Below are 18,136 nucleotides of genomic sequence, written 5' to 3'. Positions count from 1 at the left end.
ATTATATATGTACATATCCATATATATTTATACATACATGGACCTGAAAAAAAAACTCGTAAGTCATTTGAAATAATTTTTATGAAGCCATATAATGTTACAATAAACGGGAAGTATACTATTATCGCCGCACTCTCTCGACGCAGCAAAGTAACAAGATTCTTTCTCTATTTATAACGGTGACATCATATTGTATAAGGAATAAATACATAGTAAAGTTTCGTTGTGTAACTAACGCGCGTACTAAAGGTATAAATACAAAATAAGACTATATATTCAAACAAAATTTAGTGTACAAAATATAAATCTATTTAACGGCTTTATAACATATATACTATCATATTTTATACGAGATATATACACAGATCAGTATTTCCTCATTGAAAACTCGATCATATCAAAAACTGGACAGCATTAACATTTTATGAAAAATTGTATACATAAATATATATATATACACCTTTTTCATTTAATAACCGAAGCTATAAATTTCTTCTTTTTTTTTTTTTTTTTTTAATAATCCTCAAGAGTAAACAGACAATAGCCATTTGTAATCAACGTTTTATAATCTGTAGAAATGTATGATCTATATAAATAGGTTTTCCATTTATTTATGCCTATATTGGCTGATAAATAAGTATTCATATGTAATCCAATGCTAACAAAATCATCGCAATTGAAAAATTGTAATGAATAATTCGATAATCGTAACTATTTTCCGAAATATCATAAAAAATATATCTCCATATAAATGTGAAAGTTTGGAATCGCCATTTTAATTGCAATAATTATTATAAAAATCAAGAAATGACAAAACATTTTAAGCTCGTTCAGTAAATAAATTGTTGATCGTTCACCAAAATTTGTAGATATTTTAAGAGATTTTATTACATGGCTTTTTAAATTTAGAACTTGGTAAATAAATTTATCAATTTTCTCAACACTTTTAGCGGAATGAAAATATAGACGTGTCGTATTATCTTATATTACACCAATTATGAAATTTTCAAAATATATGTCGAATATCAAAACGGCATCACTTTTAATCAAAGCATGTCGACCATTACGTCCCGCACAGTTTTGCGAAAATCGCACTGGTGACAATTTTTCAAACGATGAGCTTCGATTTAAATTTTTATATAAAAATAATTTTGATGCAAAAACAAAGATTATCGTTTAAAATAAAAGTCAATGCATTCGTATATTAAAAAAAAAAAGAAAAAAAAATACCGCGTATCGACATAATACATACAATCCGAATAGAATTCGGATAACGTCCGATCGATTTTCGCCGAATATCATATTGCGTAATACGTATCACCATGAGAAATAAAGTGATAATCATTTATAAATAACAACGCAGTAAAATATCTAATGTAAATACATCATATGTGCATACGCGGTGAATAATCCGCATATAAACGCGTAGTCCAAGCCCGGCTAATATTCCAAATTTTAATTATAACGCGTACGCGCGCGAACAACGATCTGTTAATTTTAATTGAGTGCGAACGTTTTTACGTATAACATAAGCGGAACTTTTATAGCAATTATTCTCACATGTCACGGATATTAAACGTGTAAAATGTTTTACAAATTGGATTCCCTCGAATTCCATTATTGTGCACCTTCTCATGAGATTTTATGCTTATCACATGTTTTCATTTATATACTAAACGAGATTCAAATAACCTTATACAGATATATAAATTTCAAAGAACTTTAAATCTAAAAAGTAACAATTGTATCGAGACCGTTGATTTATTATTTCAATACGCAATGGAAGCACGCTTTTCACGTACGAAAGTATCCGATACTTGATTTATATTTATAATAATCTTGTCATGCGCTGCAATGATCGATACATATTTCAGTCTGTTCAGTTAATAAAGCGTCTATTCTTTCTTAGAAAAGTTGTTCGTTAAAAAAAAAAAAACAAAAATCTTGCATGCAGTCCCCACTAAGTATCTTTGTATAAAAAAAAAGAAATTGAGGGACACTCATTACTCTAATACTTTCGAGTCATTTTTCTCGATTTTAGTAATTTTACTTTTATTTAAATTGCCTCGGAGTAGTAATCAATACTAAATAACGTCACATTCAGCCGAAAATGCTCGCTGCTACGCAATCGAGATTACACCATGTGTCCGATAGTCCTTTACAATTATTAACAATCTTATCTAAAGTGTTATCGGTACTCTTTTGGTCCTATTATCTACTATACTACATACATGTCAACGTCAATATTCCGTACCAACGCAAAACGACGAGCCTAAAATTGCGATCGTATATCATAACTTCATCTCCCATAAAACGATATGTGCGTCGTTGCTGTTAGGATCTTTAAACGCATAGGTTGACTTGGAATTTTTGTCAATGTTAGACTGCGCGTGGAGTTGCCTCCAATTAATATATCCGCGTCCGCCCATCAACGTTAACACCGTTCTCTTGGGCTGATCTACTTGCTGAGCCGCTTTACCATTTTTTTTACCGTTCGCCTTGAGATTAGTCGCGGACGTTGCCTCTAATCCCGATTCTACTACGTTAGTGTTAGGAGTAGAGAGGTCGTAGGGACCATTACGACTAGCTATGCTACTATTACGCGATAATTTTCCAGTTTTTAAAGATAAATTTTCTTCCGACCCGGAAGATGTATACATGGAGCTGGCGTGAGAGTCTACCGACCAGTTGGAAAGATCCAACGATCTGGGCCTAGTAATTTTCATTTTTAATCTACGATCCAAGGTACTTACTTTATTTGGTATGGCTGCTAACTCTGGATCGCTTCTTCTCAACGATTCGTAAATGGGATCTATTCCGGAATTATTTTCGTTCTCGTAATCCTTCACATACATCAAATCACCGTAAAGCCCGTAAACGTCACAGTTTTCACCGGAACTTTGCGAACTGGAGAACGAGCTCGATAAAAATCCGCAGCCGGCACCTAAACCTCTCGGAAGTGTTTTCGAGCCTCTGCAGTCGTACTCCTTGCTTCGCTTTCTCCTCAGCATCACTGGGCTTCCAGTTAGCTGTTGCTTCAGCTTCACAATGTTACTACTCGCAGAAGAATCTATACTCGTTCTATCGCGAGATTTCTGCTCGGCATCTTTCACTCTCAATTGTACACTTTCATCCTCAGCGTTGACACGTTCTTTCGTAGAATGCACTGTATTTTTCGTATTTTGTATCGCGAGTAGAAAAGTGATTGGACCGAAGTGGGCATGATACGAGATATTAACTCGTCCGCTGATGATAGGTACGCCTTCCAATCGCGGTAACGGAATAGTTAGACTAATGCCTACGTTAGTACCCACCCATAAAAGTCCCTTGCACGCTAAAAGTGCCGTGACCGTGACCGCGGTTTGATTATTAGCAGCGATAGTTCCGCTGCACGAGTTGGTTGAATTATGCATTTTCGTTACTCGCAACACATTGGACGCTATGTTGATGTCTTGCAAATGTTTAAATGTTTCCGTATGATAAAGGCAAACTGTACTCGAATTTTTCAGAGCGACCCAAAGACCGACCCCCGAATGGGCCATGAGCTTTACGTTTCCGACGTGTTCGTGTTGCACACTGAAATTTTTGATTATGTCGCCCGTGGTAGCGTTAAGTACCCACACTTTTTTGCCACAAGCGGCATAAACAGACGTATTGATCGGCATTAAACACGAGACAGGATCGTTACCCAGCGATAAAATATAGGGATCTTTAAAGGACCATGTGCCGTCGACTTGTCGGCTGAACAAAAGCAATAGACCCGTACCTAGCGCTACGAAAACATTGTCGCAATGATATTTGATTTCTACAACAGGTCCCGAGACAAGATAACTGCCAATCTCTTCTTCCTTCTCAGGTTCCGACGCGGCATAAATGATAATTCTTCGAGAGTCCGTGCCCATCCATACGAGATCACTAGCGAGGGTGGTAAGATCGCTGGACACTCCTTTTACAAATTCGATTGCGCTCACTCTAGTTTCGACCAGATCGAAAGTGGTGATACGTTTCAAACAAGTTGCCGAGGCTGTCGTCGACTGACCGAAAATCGTTACGTGGCTAGATATACCGTCTCCTGTACATATCCATAAGTAATTTTGACTCCTACCGCGTCGTCTCGTGGGACGTGAATTTTCAGTGGAATAATAGCAGCCGCAACGCACCTAAAAATAAAATAAATTGAAATATGTAAGTATTACGTTATGTATAAGTAATAAGGCAATAATATATGTATATTATACGTGTCTATTTTTCATTTCAACGTACTTCGGTCTGATGTTGCGAATGATATACGGCTTGTGAACTGACGAACAGTGGCATTTTTGTAGACGGTCTCTGTTCTTGTTCAGGTACTTCCCACGATGGAGAATTATTAGGATCCAAAGCTAATTGCGCCAATCTTAGCTCTGTTATCCAATCCTTTTTCACTAATGGGTTTTCTGTTTGAAACGTATACATTTGACCCTGTTTCGTGACTAGTTGAAGGCAGCAACTATCAGCCCATACCATATCCTCATCCTTCTGCTGTATCGACATTTGTATCGATTGTAGAATTTGCTTGGTAGACTGAAGCGTCATTCCCTACGAATTAAAAAAGAAATTTATTAGTTAATTTGCGCAAATTACAATTTTAAAATTGTTACAGAGTATACAATAACGAATGTATCGTACCTCGTATCTACCCTTTAACTGGGCCACCAAATCACTTATTCGGGACATTACTTCATAATCGTGCATAAGATCATTCATCTCTACACAGATACTATCTGCATCAGATGCTTGTCCACATTCTCCACTTTTATCGGACTTTAAACTACCGCCCTTATTCAAACCGGCGGTAAGTAATCGACTTAAAGTCGGAGAAGTACTGGTATCTTGAATCTAAAATTAATTTATTAATATTAGTAATTAAAAAAATTATTATATATTAAAACCTATAGTGTTAATATTTTTTTTTACATATACCTCAATATCTGATACTGGATATGTCCATTTTAACGTTAGTCGTTCGTTTCCTGAAAAATCTTCCGAAGATCTTGGAGTAACGGAAACGCACACTACTAGATCATTCAGTAACAATAATCTTCTTCTCTTCGATTTCGTTATCATGCCATTTTGATTAAACTCCTATAAATAATTACGTTTATATATTGCGTTGTGTTTTGATCGCACAATTAAACTTATTAAATAAATCTTACCAATTGCGTGACATTGTCTTCCCTAATAAGATAACGTGACGTTGACGAAAGCGGACGATGGGATAATTTTCCAGAAACATGCCGCAGCATTTCTTTAAATGCTTGGAACTGTTCCGCTTCTCGTTTCCTTTCGTTCAACATTTCTGCTAAACTCTCGAGCTGTGTTAACGCTAATTGTAATGACATTCTGTCATGATGTCCTTGTGGCGTATGCTTCAATAAATCCTACAAATAAAACAAGTATTAATATGATGAAATTAAGTTGTATTTTATAAACCATTAATATACTTACTTGTAAAAATAGAATAAACTGTGGAAACCTCTGCACGGGTTTAACCATTAATCCAAAGAAAGATAATCTATCGTGAGCACTTATTTGCTTCACCTATAAGCAACGATTACAAAATTGAAATTTAAACGCATTGAGAAAGTTTTACAAAATTATTTCACGAGGTCGTACCTTAAAAAAGTCAGCGAGTGCGGTCTTTCTCTTTGATTCTTGTTTAGCTAAATCCATCGCTACAGAAAAGTTGTTTATAAAACCACTATAAATGTCGAGAACGATGGCTTTGCTAAAACTCGCAACGAATACGTCTCCCAGCTTCTCATCCTTGTCCCAAGATCGAACACACTCTGCCAGAGCAATTCTGAACAACGTATGGCATTGCAAAATTTCGGGCAGTCTGTGAAACAACGTCGCAATTTTCGACTGACTCAATATAGGCGGGGAAGATTCCTCCAAAGGTTTCTTGTAGTTCTAAAGATTAAAGCAGTGATACGTGTGAGAAAATGCTTGTTCTCCACCGTCGACGCGATTTCAGATAGTTTATTTGATACGCACATTTACTAGTCTCTGCAAAGTAGATACATAACTATTTTCGGAGTGCACTATCGCCGCCACGATATGTCTGCGTTTCAGCTGCTGCGGAGTCAAATTCGACGGTGGCGATGGAAGCGTAGGCGGAGCCTGTCTTCGTTGCTGCATACATTGAAATTGCACCATCGCACTGTTTTCCTCATCAACCTATAATTCATATTGTTTCATGAATATCCTCGCGAGCAGACTAATAGAGTTAACGAACGAGCGATCAATAATTCTGAACGCTGAAAAATCCGTTTGAGAAAATGCTCACTTCGGAGAGCTGAGGCATCTGTGGCGTTTTGATCGGGCTGGTCAAGGACATCGTGTCCGAAGAATCGACGTCGTAATGATGCGTCGAACCCCGGCGAATGCTGAACCACCTCGACAAGCGGCCGTGGTTCCCCGGGGACTCCATAAGGTCCACGTTGTTCACCGGCATATTTTGAAGCCGCCACCTGTCGCAGAGCGTGCGCGCCTTATGCAACGTGTTTCTCAATTGACAGTTGCTTCTGTAAAGAGCGAAACGGCGAGTTTTCATTATGGACTTTAGCTCCGCCAGCGTTATGTAACAGAGATTGAACTTACTTAATACTGATATTGCTCTTCTCGCTTTCGTCATCGGAGGAAAGATCGTGGTCCGACGCCGAGCACCAGGAGTCCTCGCTTCGAGCGGACTGCGTGGATGTGTTCGACCTGCTGGTTTCCAACGAGGAGTGATGCGTGTGCGAGTTCCCGCTGACCGTTTCCATTTTGCCCGGTCCTACGTCATCCCACGATCTGCACCTTGAACGAGGCTCATCTGGAAGTGAACAACAAACTCACGATGCAACTCGCTGCAGAAGTGAACAGCTTCGCGCGCGTTTACTCCGAATCCGGGAGAAACGAGAGTCGTAACAGCTCGAACTCCGCGAGGCAACTAAGTAAACAGTTCTACGGCGTCATCACCATCGCGATTGACTTATAGATATTCCCTAGCTATGCGTCACCGTCAAGAGAACGAACGATTCTTTCCGTATTCCATCCTCACGGAGATACCATCGCGACGCACGACCGGCCAGGGTCGTTAAAGGGAAAAAAAAGAAATAGAGAAAAAAAAAAACTGAGAAAACCGAGCAACGCAACGTGACGTATGCTTCGCGGCGAACGCGAGCAGCACGGCCGCGAGGCGCAAGCGGGCACGAGGACGCGAATCGAGGGGGGGCCTCCTCGCCACGAAAACGTCATCTCGCCGTGCGTCGCACCGCGTGCTTTATTGGGCCTTCCGCTGTGTCGCGCGCTCGCGTTACCAGCGCGTTAACGGCGCAACGATAATAGAGTTAAACGCGTTCCGTTCCCACGTTTCTCGCGTACGCGGGTTGCAAAGTGGCCGTCGCAATTGCGCGATCCACGGCGCAAACGTGTGTCGCGCGCGTCAAAACATCGAGATCTTAGATCCGCGGAGAGGAAAAAAAGAAAGAAACAAAGAGGCCGCGTTTCTCGCGAGTATCACTCGCGCCGACACGCGAAGAGTGCGTCGATGGAGGGGCGGTAAAAAATATCCATGAAATCACGAAACACGTAATCGATGCCGTTTTCGCGAAACGTCGCGAGGCCTCGAGGATTCTGAGCCGAGGGCACCGGGGAGGACGGTGCGTAGATCACCGCTCGGCTAACGATGCCGCCGATTTCTCGTCCCGTTGCGTATCCGTCGCCGGAATAAATTCCGCGAGAAGGAGAGAAGCGTAAAAGGATTACGAGTCAAACGATCGAACGCGTACACGCCTACCGATTGCCCAATACTTTCGCACGAAGAAACAACACGGGGGTCTCCTCGAGATCGGGGTCTCATCAAACTCCGTTTCTCGCGCTGCCCACGCACCGGGAACGTTGCGTGCTCTGCGCGTAAATAGCCGCGCAACGCAACCGCTTCGTGCGAGTCGAGGTGGGCCAGGTGGAAAAGGTCCCGGGAGGATCGGATAAAAGGAGGAACAAACCTCAGAGAAAGAGAGAGGAGCGTCACCGCGTGATTCACGAGATGCCTGCGCATCCTCCTTCGCGACCGAGCGACGTGCACCCGCGGCCCACAACTGCTCCTCCTCGGGACGGACGAGGGCCTCCGTCGCGCCTCCATCAACCTGCTCGCGCGCGTGCCCCCGCGTAGAGAGAGAGAAAGAGTCGTATGACGAATCGGTGCCCCCCATCCCGCCTCTACGTTTCCGCGGCGCGAGAGTTGTAGCCGGCTAACTCGAATCCGCGCGCGTTTATTCACGATAACCGAACTTCCGCGCGTCTACTCGAAACTCGATTAATTTCCCGAGTCTGGAGTCTGGAGAAACCGCTCTCGTGAAGATCGTCTTATCGGGAGAGGTATATGAAACGTCGCACCGAGAGATGTAACCGATACCGCGCCATTGTCCTTTATCCGGAGGCAAGGGGGTCCGGGAGGAGGCGCGGACGTTCCACTTTCCGCGGGAGCATTAAACCTAAATGTCATAACGAGAGGCAATTGTTTAACTCTACATATTTAAGGCAATCGAGCCCCGGCGACGACGGCCGCGTTCACAGCCGCCGGGCGGCACGAGATCGGGCCGGTTCTCTTCTCGCGAACAGACGCCGTGATCGTTACCTGAAAGTGCGCCGCGAAGTCGTACGGCTCGAAACTCCTCCGCTTCTCTCCTTTTGTCTCATCTTCTTCTCGCGGGCGATTCGCTTCGTGGAGAACACGGACGAGCGGAAGGGACTCGCCGGTATTTTTTTCTTTATTTTTTTTTATCGCGCAAATCCGAAACGATCGCGGCGCATTAACGCGTCTGTCCGGCGCGCGCCGAAATTTCCTTTCACTATCGCGGCCAGTCCATTCGCGATTATTCCCGGCGGAGGAATGGTGCGCGCTTTCGAGCGACGCGCGAAAAATCGGCGAGCTCGCCGCCGTGACATTTCAATGGGCGCTTTTTGCGATAAAGAGCGCGCCCACGCGTCGACCGGCAAGGTTCCCTCGATGCACTACATATTCGATATTGCGCAACAACTTAGACGGTCCGTTTCCAAACGTATTCTCGCAATTATTTGCTTAAGACCAACATTTCTTTATCTTTCTAGAATGTCAGAAGTAGAACGGAAAAACATCTTGAAGCGAGGACACGTTTCACGATAAAACGAGCGTTCGCGGGCTCTCTCATTTTCTTCGACGTTATTAGAGATATTTCTAACATTCGCGTTAATCTCGGCAATGCGCGCGCGCTCAGCAATTTTCCATACCGTATCACGGGTCAGAGCGCTCGTTAATGATTAGCCGATTGCGCGTTCCGGGCTAACTAACGCGAGGGGGCCGGACCCCTCGGTGACCTTACGCGAGCGACCCCCGTCGAAAACGGCGCCGCGGTCGACCCGATCGTCGGCCGTTCTCGCGAAGCAATCGCGATCCGATCTTCTGGTCCACGGCGACCGGCGGAAATCGCGAGAAAGTCCGCGGGTTGACGAAACGGGGCACGATCGAACCCGGACGCCCGCTATCGTCCCAATCTTGGTCGATGCGAGGGGAGGGGAAGGTAGCGGCCGTTTCCCGCGGCGATAGCTGCCGAAACTATAATTAACTGCGTCGCGGACGCAACCGTTGCAAGGCCGGCATTGGCCTGACGTAAAACCCGATTTATCGGTGTCGTTACTCGAAAGCGTTGAACGAAGCGGCCGCGATCATCCGTGACCGGCGTGACTTTTCGACGGCGCTTTCATCGGCGACGACCAGCGCGCTATGAAAAGAATTCTTTTTAAAGCTTGTTAAAAAAAAAAAAAAAAGAAAGAATGCCTTCTAATGTAAAATAGAGTACGCGCGATTAATAGCTTTATCTAAGTAAAGTGACCACCGTAATTGATTATAAATTTGTAAAGAAAATTCTATTGTGTGCCTTTAGAAGAAAAAAAATTGAGATCGTAAGCGATACTCGTATAGTATATGCACGTGGACCACATCACGAATTCTTCATCACGCCCGAGTATTTTTAAATGTAACTCTGACGGAAATAGGAGGTAACTCTCTCCCGACGGGCTCTTTATTCTCAGGAGAACGCCAAATGCCATAAAGCGCGGTTGTAAAAGTTAGTTCGATCTACCGCGGGCGATGGAACGATAAACAATTCGGCCCGCATGCTAAATCGAACGTATAAGCGCGTCTGGGGTATATTGATATCGTCCGCGCGTAATCCCTTAATCTACGTATAACTCGATTAAGATCGAACCTGCGGGCGTCGTTTATCGAGAATAGCGGGTGGCTTCGAAGAATCGTCCGTCGCTCACGGTCCTACCGTGAAGAAAGAACCGCAGAGAGAAGCAGAAAGGAGGACGCAGGCATCCAACGTTTATCGAATTCGCAACGAGGACGGGCGATTCACGATCCGTCCCTATTGCTTGAACGTCGCGCGTCGCGTCAGCCGGAAACTGATACCGGTACCGTTGACATAACGTAATCGCGTCGACGCGACCAACGACGCTCCAGCACGCGAGAACTGAGAGACGTGAGCCTCGTGACGCATGCGGGAACGCAGCGAGGGCGAAGCTCGAGCATCGCGACGAGCGCGCGATTCCGGGGGGGGTTCGAAAAATGATATCACGCCCGCTTCCGCTCCGGATTCCGTTCTGGGATTCCGCTCCGGCCCGATCGGCGGAACGAAATTCGCGGAGAGATAAGCGCAAAAGGGAGGAGAGGGCGAGATACGCGACGGTTCGCCACGGAAAATCCGCCTACTTACACTTGATGAGGACAACCCCGTTGTGCAGTTCCTCCATCTCGCGGAGGCGAGTGGCTCCTTGCCGCTCCGATCTACTCGCGGAACACACCTCCCCCTTTCTCGTTCGTTCTTTCTTTCTTCCGTCCTCTCCTCGCTTCACGTCGCCACTGCTGCGAACGTATTCGCGGAACGCAATCGCGCTACCACACGCGAATTCATAGCGCACTGTACGCCCGCACATACACCCGGAGAAGACTCGCGCACGCACAAGCGCGCGCGCGCGCGCACCCCGGACGCGCGATTATTATGCGATTTTACGAGGCGAAAAATCGCATCGGGCACGTGCGCGCGCGCGCGGCCGGTTCGCGGCCCCGCACAATTAACAATGCCGCGGCGTCCAGCGATAAGGAGGAAGGAAGAGGCCGGACGGGACGCGCGCCGCGCTCGACGAAGAAGCGGCACGGGACGATACGACGCGATGCCGTGGCGAACGAACGAACAGGCGAGCCAGGCGAGTCAACATGGCCGCGCCGCGTGTTTCTGGCCCCGGCCCTCCGCGCTCGCTTGTACAACACTGACGCCGGAGGTTGGAGAAAGAGGCGAAGGGCACGGAGGAAACGGACAGACCGAAACGCGCGAGCGAGGGGGACGCTCACGTCGGCGGCGGTAGCGGAGAGAGGGGGCGGAAGGAACGCGAGCGAACGGACGGCGAAGGGTAATGCAGCTCGACGAACGAGAGAGAAAGTACGAGCGATCGAGAGTGAAACGAACGAACGAACGAACGAACGCGCTCGCTCAGCTCGCAGCGCAGCTGTGCACGACGACGGCCGAAAGAGGAAGAGAGAACGGACGTGGACGGACGGGTCGTAGAGACGGTCAATGAATATAAAAGAGAGGAAGAGGCGCGGTGCACGCGAGGGGTCGAGGGGGGAAACGAAGAGAAAGAGACAGAGAGAGAGAGAGAGAAGACGCGGGTATTTCTGTGGCACAGCTGTGGCCGCGGAGTCGAGACGAGAGCGACGGAGAGAGACTCGCGATAAGAATGGAGATAGAGAGAGATAATCGCGGGGACCGGGGGAGGGAACGGAGGGGGGGGCACCACTACCAGGCGGTCCGCGGCACCCGCGCGTCGCCGAGAGGCCGACTTTGGAAGCGTAAGGTGCACGCGATTGTTACAAATCGGCGTGACGTGTTAACGAGGACAATCGAACCCGGCCGGCAGAAAGTGGCTTTCCCTCGATCGCCCACGAGGACGGCCGTGAAATGGACCGAAGACGGTCGCTACCGAGCCACGGGACCTTACGAATATAAATGTACGCACGCGACTCGACCGACACCCGGCCGTTGTTCCGTCCGCACGCCTTCGGCACCGTCGCTGCCGAGCCGCGAGACGGCGACACTAGCTGCACTATTGTAATTCTCCGCCGATTACGCTCGTATTTTGTTTACACGCTACAAAGAGAACGGTTTTTTTTTTTTATATTTTGTTCCTAGACTAAAGTGTCTGAAATAAAGTAGCTTGCAAGCCGAGATGCTCCCGAGACTGCTTTTATTCGCCCAGTTCCTTCTTCTCCTTTTTCTTTACGCTGTACGTCCTCCGGTATCGATAAAGGAAACGCGAATAAATCGATTTAGATAAACGAAGGAGCGAGAAGAAGCGTGTACTTTAATGTCATTTATATGAGATAATTAATAAAATAAAAAAAGTAACCCGTTTGGTTAAACGCATGCACCCTCGTATATTTACTTTGTTCGATACGCACGACGCTGACTCGTACGGAGAATAAATTATCAACGATCTCGACGGCCTATCGAAAAACCGCGAGGAAACTGCGTTAACATTTTCGCAAAGCGGTCGGCGACCGGCGGATAGAAATAAAATGAGTCCAAGTAACCGCGTAAAACTCGAAAGAGGGTTACGCGACGTCAAGCTGGAGAAAAAGGGGAAACGAGACCAGAAAGAGAAAGAAGCTGAGGGGGAGGAGGGAGGGGGCGGTAGTTTCACGTGATCTCGCATCTGCTTCTCCACCGAGTGACCCCGTGACTTGACCCCTTCCAAGTACCAATAATTAACTCCATTCGCCAAACGCACGCGAGCGGCACGGACCGAGTATGAGCGCGCGAGGGTGTTTCATAGTCGCGGCTAGGCGTTCTTGTAAAAAGAAAAGGCTATGCGTACTCGCGCAACTATGCGCGGACAAAACACCTACCTCTAAAACGGGCGCGGGGACAAAATGCTCGAATGTCCGCTCTCGCCGAGGCATTCGTCATCGTTTTACTTCGCGATAAGTCGAACGCGCTCTCTATTTTCGTCACGAGGAACACCGAGATTTTCGAAATTTTTTTTTTTACCTCGCGCAACGATTGCGACACGCGTATCGCTACCTTACTCCCTTTCCCGTCGCTTTTCTCGCGTTACAATTTTTCGTCCGGCTCTGTGCCCCCTGCACCTTTACGCGGACGATGAGGAAGAAAGAAGTCGCTGAACGCGCCCTTTCCTTTCTCGCTTCCAAGAAGCCCGGCTCAAGGAAAACGCAGTTTGTATTCTTACCGCGCAACGAGCTACGCGTCGAGAATTCGTAACGGATTGGTCATACGCGAGCGATTCATAGCCGCACGTAGTCCGCAGCCGTTTACCGAGCACAAATTATCATATTCACGAAAGGACGGGAATGCGATAAGAACGGCGAGATAGGGTTACCCGTTGAATAGATACTTTGCGATATGACGCTTGTCCATTTTTATCTCCCGCAAACGTAATTGATACCAACGATTAAATCTTTACTCACCGATCTTGCTCGTACTACTGTTGTTGCCACTGTTCCCGTTGCTCCCGAAAGAATGGAGTTTCTTCCAGCTTTTCCAACCTTTCTTCCAGATCATGGCAGCTTTCGTCTTACGCAGAACGCCGATCGGTTCCGAAGCACTCGTTCTCGCGATTCCTCTCCTCAAAGAACCCAAGCCTGATCTGTAAATTGAATTGAAATAAAATTAGTCGATGCGTTGGCGATTAAAAACACAACGTCTGCACGATTTGTTCGCGTGAACGAGCACGATAACGACGTTATCCAACGTACCGGTAGCTCGCGGTGGAGCTGCCGCTGAAGCCGCTGTCCAAGTCACCCCCGACGCGGGAGAGAAGATCGTCGGCGGGACTGACCGAAGGCAGGAGCTCTTCGGTCGAGGTTCCATGCGCCTCCTGCGCCATTTCTTCCTCGTTAGCGTCCACAGTCGGCATCAGCATCGCCTCCACGCTCAAATTAAGCTCTCCGAGCACTCGACGATGCCGCGATTGTACGCGACGTACCTCTTCTGCCACGAGCGACCTTCGCGATCCGTGTAAAGCGCGATGGCATTGCTTGCTGAAAAATTTATAAGGCTTTAGAAAAGAGATCGGCTTAATTGTGCACGATTATTTAAACGTCGCTGCCCGCCACATCTTGAGATCCTTCACTTTAGAAATTTTACAAACTACGTATAGAGAAACGTACAATTAAATTTAATTCACTCATTCGACTGTTCCCTAGAGGAAATAAACTAGCCGTGGTCTCTCTCGACGATGTATGAAGTAATATGGTTATGCACTTAACGAGCGTTCTCAATTTGAACGCGCACGCGGTTTATCTCGTCTCAATGACTTATACGCCAGTGAAGGCTGGATGAATAATCCACAACTTGTTTTCTTATTGTTCCCAACTCAATCGCTATCTCTGGCATCCGCTCCAAGATACATTGAACCGTGGGGAGTTAACGAATTGTTGTTCATTTGCGCCGCGTATTACTCTCTGCTTGGGCCCACGGGAAAAATTATTTCACCGACTGTTCGCAGCCAGGACAAACGCGCATTTCTAACAGAGCTTCATTAAAAACGTAATATAAATTTCTTGTCTACAATTTAAGTTTTATAAATATTAAAAGTGCGGGTTTAACGATTTGCTGGGAGTTTCGAGTAATTAACTCGGTTTTTGCGGAGGATCTTTCAGCGAATGGTCACCTGATTTCCGATATTTCTTCGTAAATGTTCTCTTCCGTGCCATAGCAAGTCGTGTATGTGTGCCTCTTCAGAGGATCCGACCTTATCTGCTGCAACTGTTGCTGCGATTGCCGTTGCTGCTGTTCTTGCTGCTGCGACAGCACCTCCGCTGGATACGTCGCATGGAAATGGCTCGAGTCAGACTGGTAATACGCATACGAATAATCCAAAAGATGCTGCCGTGAACCCCCGATGGGTGACACCATCGACGATACCGGTTCCATTAACGCGTTGCGCGATATCTGCAAAAAAAATACGAAGCCGTCGTCATTGCGTGATAAAAGCAAACTCGTGGACGTTAATAAAGCTAAATAGCGTCAAGGATCGAGCGGCGATTAAATACAAAAAATTAAAAAAAAAAAATAAAAAATAAAAAAAATAAAAAAAAATAAAAAAAAAAGAGAAACCCAGCGAGGAATAAATCTTTGCACGACTATGCGTTATCGAGCGAAATCGCACCTCCTGGTTTACCTGACTGTGAGGCGGTGGATAAGGTGGAGGCGGGGGAAACTCCAGGCTGACTATTCGCGGCGACGAGACGCCCGACGTCATTCCTGGCCCCCCTATAGAGGAAGCCATGGTACATCGTTCGGGGAACCTTATCCTAACCCCGGCTCCTCCCTCGCCTTCTGTTCCATCGGGATTTGTCTGGAAGAAAAAAAAAAATAAAATAATAAAACGATTTCCTTTTTAAACAACGGTATCTCACCCTGCACCGACGTGCATCGCGTATCCAGCGCTCGGCACGGTTTGCGCCGACATGCTCGGTGAGACAATAGAGTCATTGTTCCTGGGTCTCGCCGGGAGATTACGCGGCGTTATTTAACGCACTTACCGAAACAGCGAGACGGTTACGAAATGCGTCCCACGAAAGCGCGAGCGGCGCCTCTCGCCTCGTCGGCCGCGGCGGTCGAAAAATTGCCGGAAGTCGCGAGTGGCGGAACGAGCACGGTCGCGTACCTCTCGACGAGGGTGCAGGTGCGGGCGCATTCTATTCTAAACAGCCACGCGCGCCCATCGAGGTCCATTAATCGAGGAAAACAATCGGCCGGGCGGTAACGTCGCCGGAGCCCGATTTCCTCGACGCACAGACCAATTCAGATAATTTATTCACTTCGAACGCAGCCCGCCGTTTGCTTAAAATGTTGCGCAGACGAGTTCGCCTGTAAACAAATTTACGCGAGATATCTCCGTCTCTTTTTCTCTCTCTCTCGCGTGCTTTCGAGTAGCCACAAAGGTGTGAAAATATTTACTATTCCGTGACGCCGCGCGGCACTTTCGACGCTTCACAACATCGTGATAAAAATATTGCGAATGCGAGGAACCGCGGAGGGCCTATAAGGGTCGATCTGGCCCTTGATCGCTAGCTCGTTTTACCTTTTCAGAGCATCGGAACTGACAATGAGCTTCGGTGGTCAGCGTCTGGCCGAGCGGGACGAGGACGAAACGGCGTGACGATGTAAAACTCGAAATTCCACATTCACGCACACCGAGCGAGGTTGTTTATAACAATGTAGAAGCTGAAGGCCATTAAAATTCACGTCGCGCCGGCCGTGCAACGTCGGCGTCTTGATCGCTCGCGACGGAGAAAATTCTGGGCGGATTCGGTAGCACGTGTCGGGAGACCAAAAGAATTGATTCACGAAAGGCGAGTCCGTTTATTTCTCGTCGTCGCTCGCTGCAACTGGGACGGAAAAAAAAAGCAGTCGTTAGGATATTCGGGGATACCGTCAATTAACTTAACGAGCAACTGTATTTATTTAACATCGGACGTTCAAATTAAGACAGGCGGAGTCTGTTCACCGCGACGATAACGAAAAGTTTGATACCTTACGCAGATCTTCGACGTCGATCGCGCCTCCGAGGAGAGAGAAAATAACCCGCACGTTCGTTGACTGGCCCGCACTGACTGCTCGTCTAAATCCTCATCTTGTCAGAGATCAGAGAGCACGAACGCGTTCATCTGTTTCACGTTCGCTGGAGTGATAAACTCGTAGAAGCACAAGAGAGAGAGATAAAGTGAGAGGCTAAGAGATCAGTTTTCCGCACTACCGACTGACTAAACGAACAAAAGTGGACTACCTCGGGCGGCGAGATCTCGAGCGAAGGGCTCGCCGATCCTCCGGCGGTCGATCGATGAGCGGACGGACGGACGGACGCGTCGCCACGAGACTCGACTGAATCGCAATCCGGGAAAATATAGCATACCTCGTAACGGTGAGACGAGAGAGAAATCCAGCCACGAGGGAACTGCGACAGGACTCGATCTCGCACGTCCGAGTTCTCCGGCGGAGAGTGCCCTTTATCCCTTCGGATCTCGTTGGCGGGCGGGCACGCAGCGAGGCGAGAGAAAAAAAGGGCTCGGCACGGTCCCCGCGACTTGGTTTCACGTGCCCGCGCGAATCGTTCGCGATCGAGTGGCTGAGAGGGACCGTGGCCATACACACACACACACACGCACGAACGCGCGCAGACGCGAGTCACACGGAGAAACGGATTCGTTTGCGCCTCGTGCTTAGATAGTTTCGCGTTCGCTCATTGTTGTACAAGCACGCCCCCTTGAGAAGCCAGGCGACCGGTCGACCGGTCGGCCGAGAAAAGCCGCGGCGAGGAGAGGAGAAGGAGAAGCAGGATTGGAGAAGGCGGCGGTGGCGGCGGCGGCGGCGGCAACGAAAAAGAAGAAAGCGAAGAGAGAGAGAGAGAAAGAGTGAGAGAAGAAGAAAGAGAGAGAGAGAGAGAAAAGACGAAAGATCGCGGAGAGAAGGGCGACGACAAAGGTCGTCTCCAGCTCCCGTTGTCCGGGCGATTCTACAGTATTCTACACCGACGTTCGCTGCCTCCTCTTCCTCTCGCGCGACGGGCGCACGTGTGCGTTGCCGATCTACCGAAAATTCCAAACGAGAAACACGCCGATAAATTCAAGCCTGCCCGTCCCCTCGGCCTCCCGACGGATCGCTCGGCCGATAAACCCACCGCGCGATCGCCGTAAATATCGCGTCTCGGAGGGAGGAACCGAGGATCGCGGAAACGCTCGGTCGATAAACACGCCGTTCACGGGAAAACACTCGTCGCGTATGTCGCCTTCCAAAGAACGATTTCCTTCGGGTTTTTTTTTTTTCACCCGACGCAACCGATCGCGCGATTTATTTGCCGATCTGAGACGAGACTCTCACCTGCGATCCTGTCGAGCTCCTAGACCGAACGGCGACGAAACGTTCTCGAAAGACTCCGAAGCACTCTGAAGTCAGAAACGGGATTCGTGCGACTCGCACGACCGAGAGCAAACCGCGTGCCGAATTCCCGAGTGCGCGGGCGCATACCCGCGTCGCTTCGCAGATGGCGG

At 47.5% G+C, this 18,136-nt stretch overlaps 1 protein-coding gene across 6 annotated transcripts; it reads right to left on the bottom strand.

Moving 5' to 3' along the window:
• Positions 1 to 63: 63 nt before the first annotated feature.
• Positions 64 to 18,058, bottom strand: LOC139102066 (rho guanine nucleotide exchange factor 10). Of its 6 annotated transcripts, none has more exons than XM_070655697.1 (15): positions 17,967 to 18,058; positions 15,253 to 15,441; positions 14,755 to 15,035; positions 13,838 to 14,122; positions 13,550 to 13,728; positions 6,643 to 6,856; positions 6,329 to 6,566; positions 6,037 to 6,219; positions 5,656 to 5,952; positions 5,488 to 5,580; positions 5,196 to 5,420; positions 4,963 to 5,124; positions 4,669 to 4,878; positions 4,264 to 4,578; positions 64 to 4,160 (listed from the first exon to the last, which is right to left on the bottom strand). In XM_070655697.1, exons 2-15 carry the CDS (start codon positions 15,370 to 15,372, stop codon positions 2,292 to 2,294), a joined length of 4,671 nt encoding a protein of 1,556 aa, XP_070511798.1. In that variant the 5' UTR covers positions 15,373 to 15,441; positions 17,967 to 18,058; the 3' UTR covers positions 64 to 2,291. The 6 variants fall into 6 exon arrangements, with proteins under 6 accessions (XP_070511798.1, XP_070511796.1, XP_070511799.1 ...); XM_070655695.1 differs by lacking the exon at positions 17,967 to 18,058 and adding an exon at positions 17,002 to 17,128; XM_070655698.1 differs by lacking the exon at positions 17,967 to 18,058 and adding an exon at positions 17,002 to 17,128 and having other exon boundaries at positions 15,265 to 15,441.
• Positions 18,059 to 18,136: the final 78 nt, after the last annotated feature.

Source organism: Cardiocondyla obscurior, linkage group LG04 (genome assembly GCF_019399895.1).
Source record: "Cardiocondyla obscurior isolate alpha-2009 linkage group LG04, Cobs3.1, whole genome shotgun sequence".
Classification (NCBI taxonomy): domain Eukaryota; kingdom Metazoa; phylum Arthropoda; class Insecta; order Hymenoptera; family Formicidae; genus Cardiocondyla; species Cardiocondyla obscurior.
Note: the sequence above shows the minus strand (reverse complement) of the source record. Positions and strands in the feature narration are given on the sequence as shown.

Coding starts and splice junctions, on each gene's coding strand:
- LOC139102066 (XM_070655697.1), bottom strand. CDS start 15,372: ATGGCTTCCTCTATAGGGGGGCCAGGAATGACGTCGGGCGTCTCGTCG. Junction 5,953..6,036: donor CTTTGCAGAGACTAGTAAAT/GTGCGTATCAAA, acceptor TTTAATCTTTAG/AACTACAAGAAACCTTTGGA. Junction 5,421..5,487: donor AGTTTATTCTATTTTTACAA/GTAAGTATATTA, acceptor TTTTATTTGTAG/GATTTATTGAAGCATACGCC.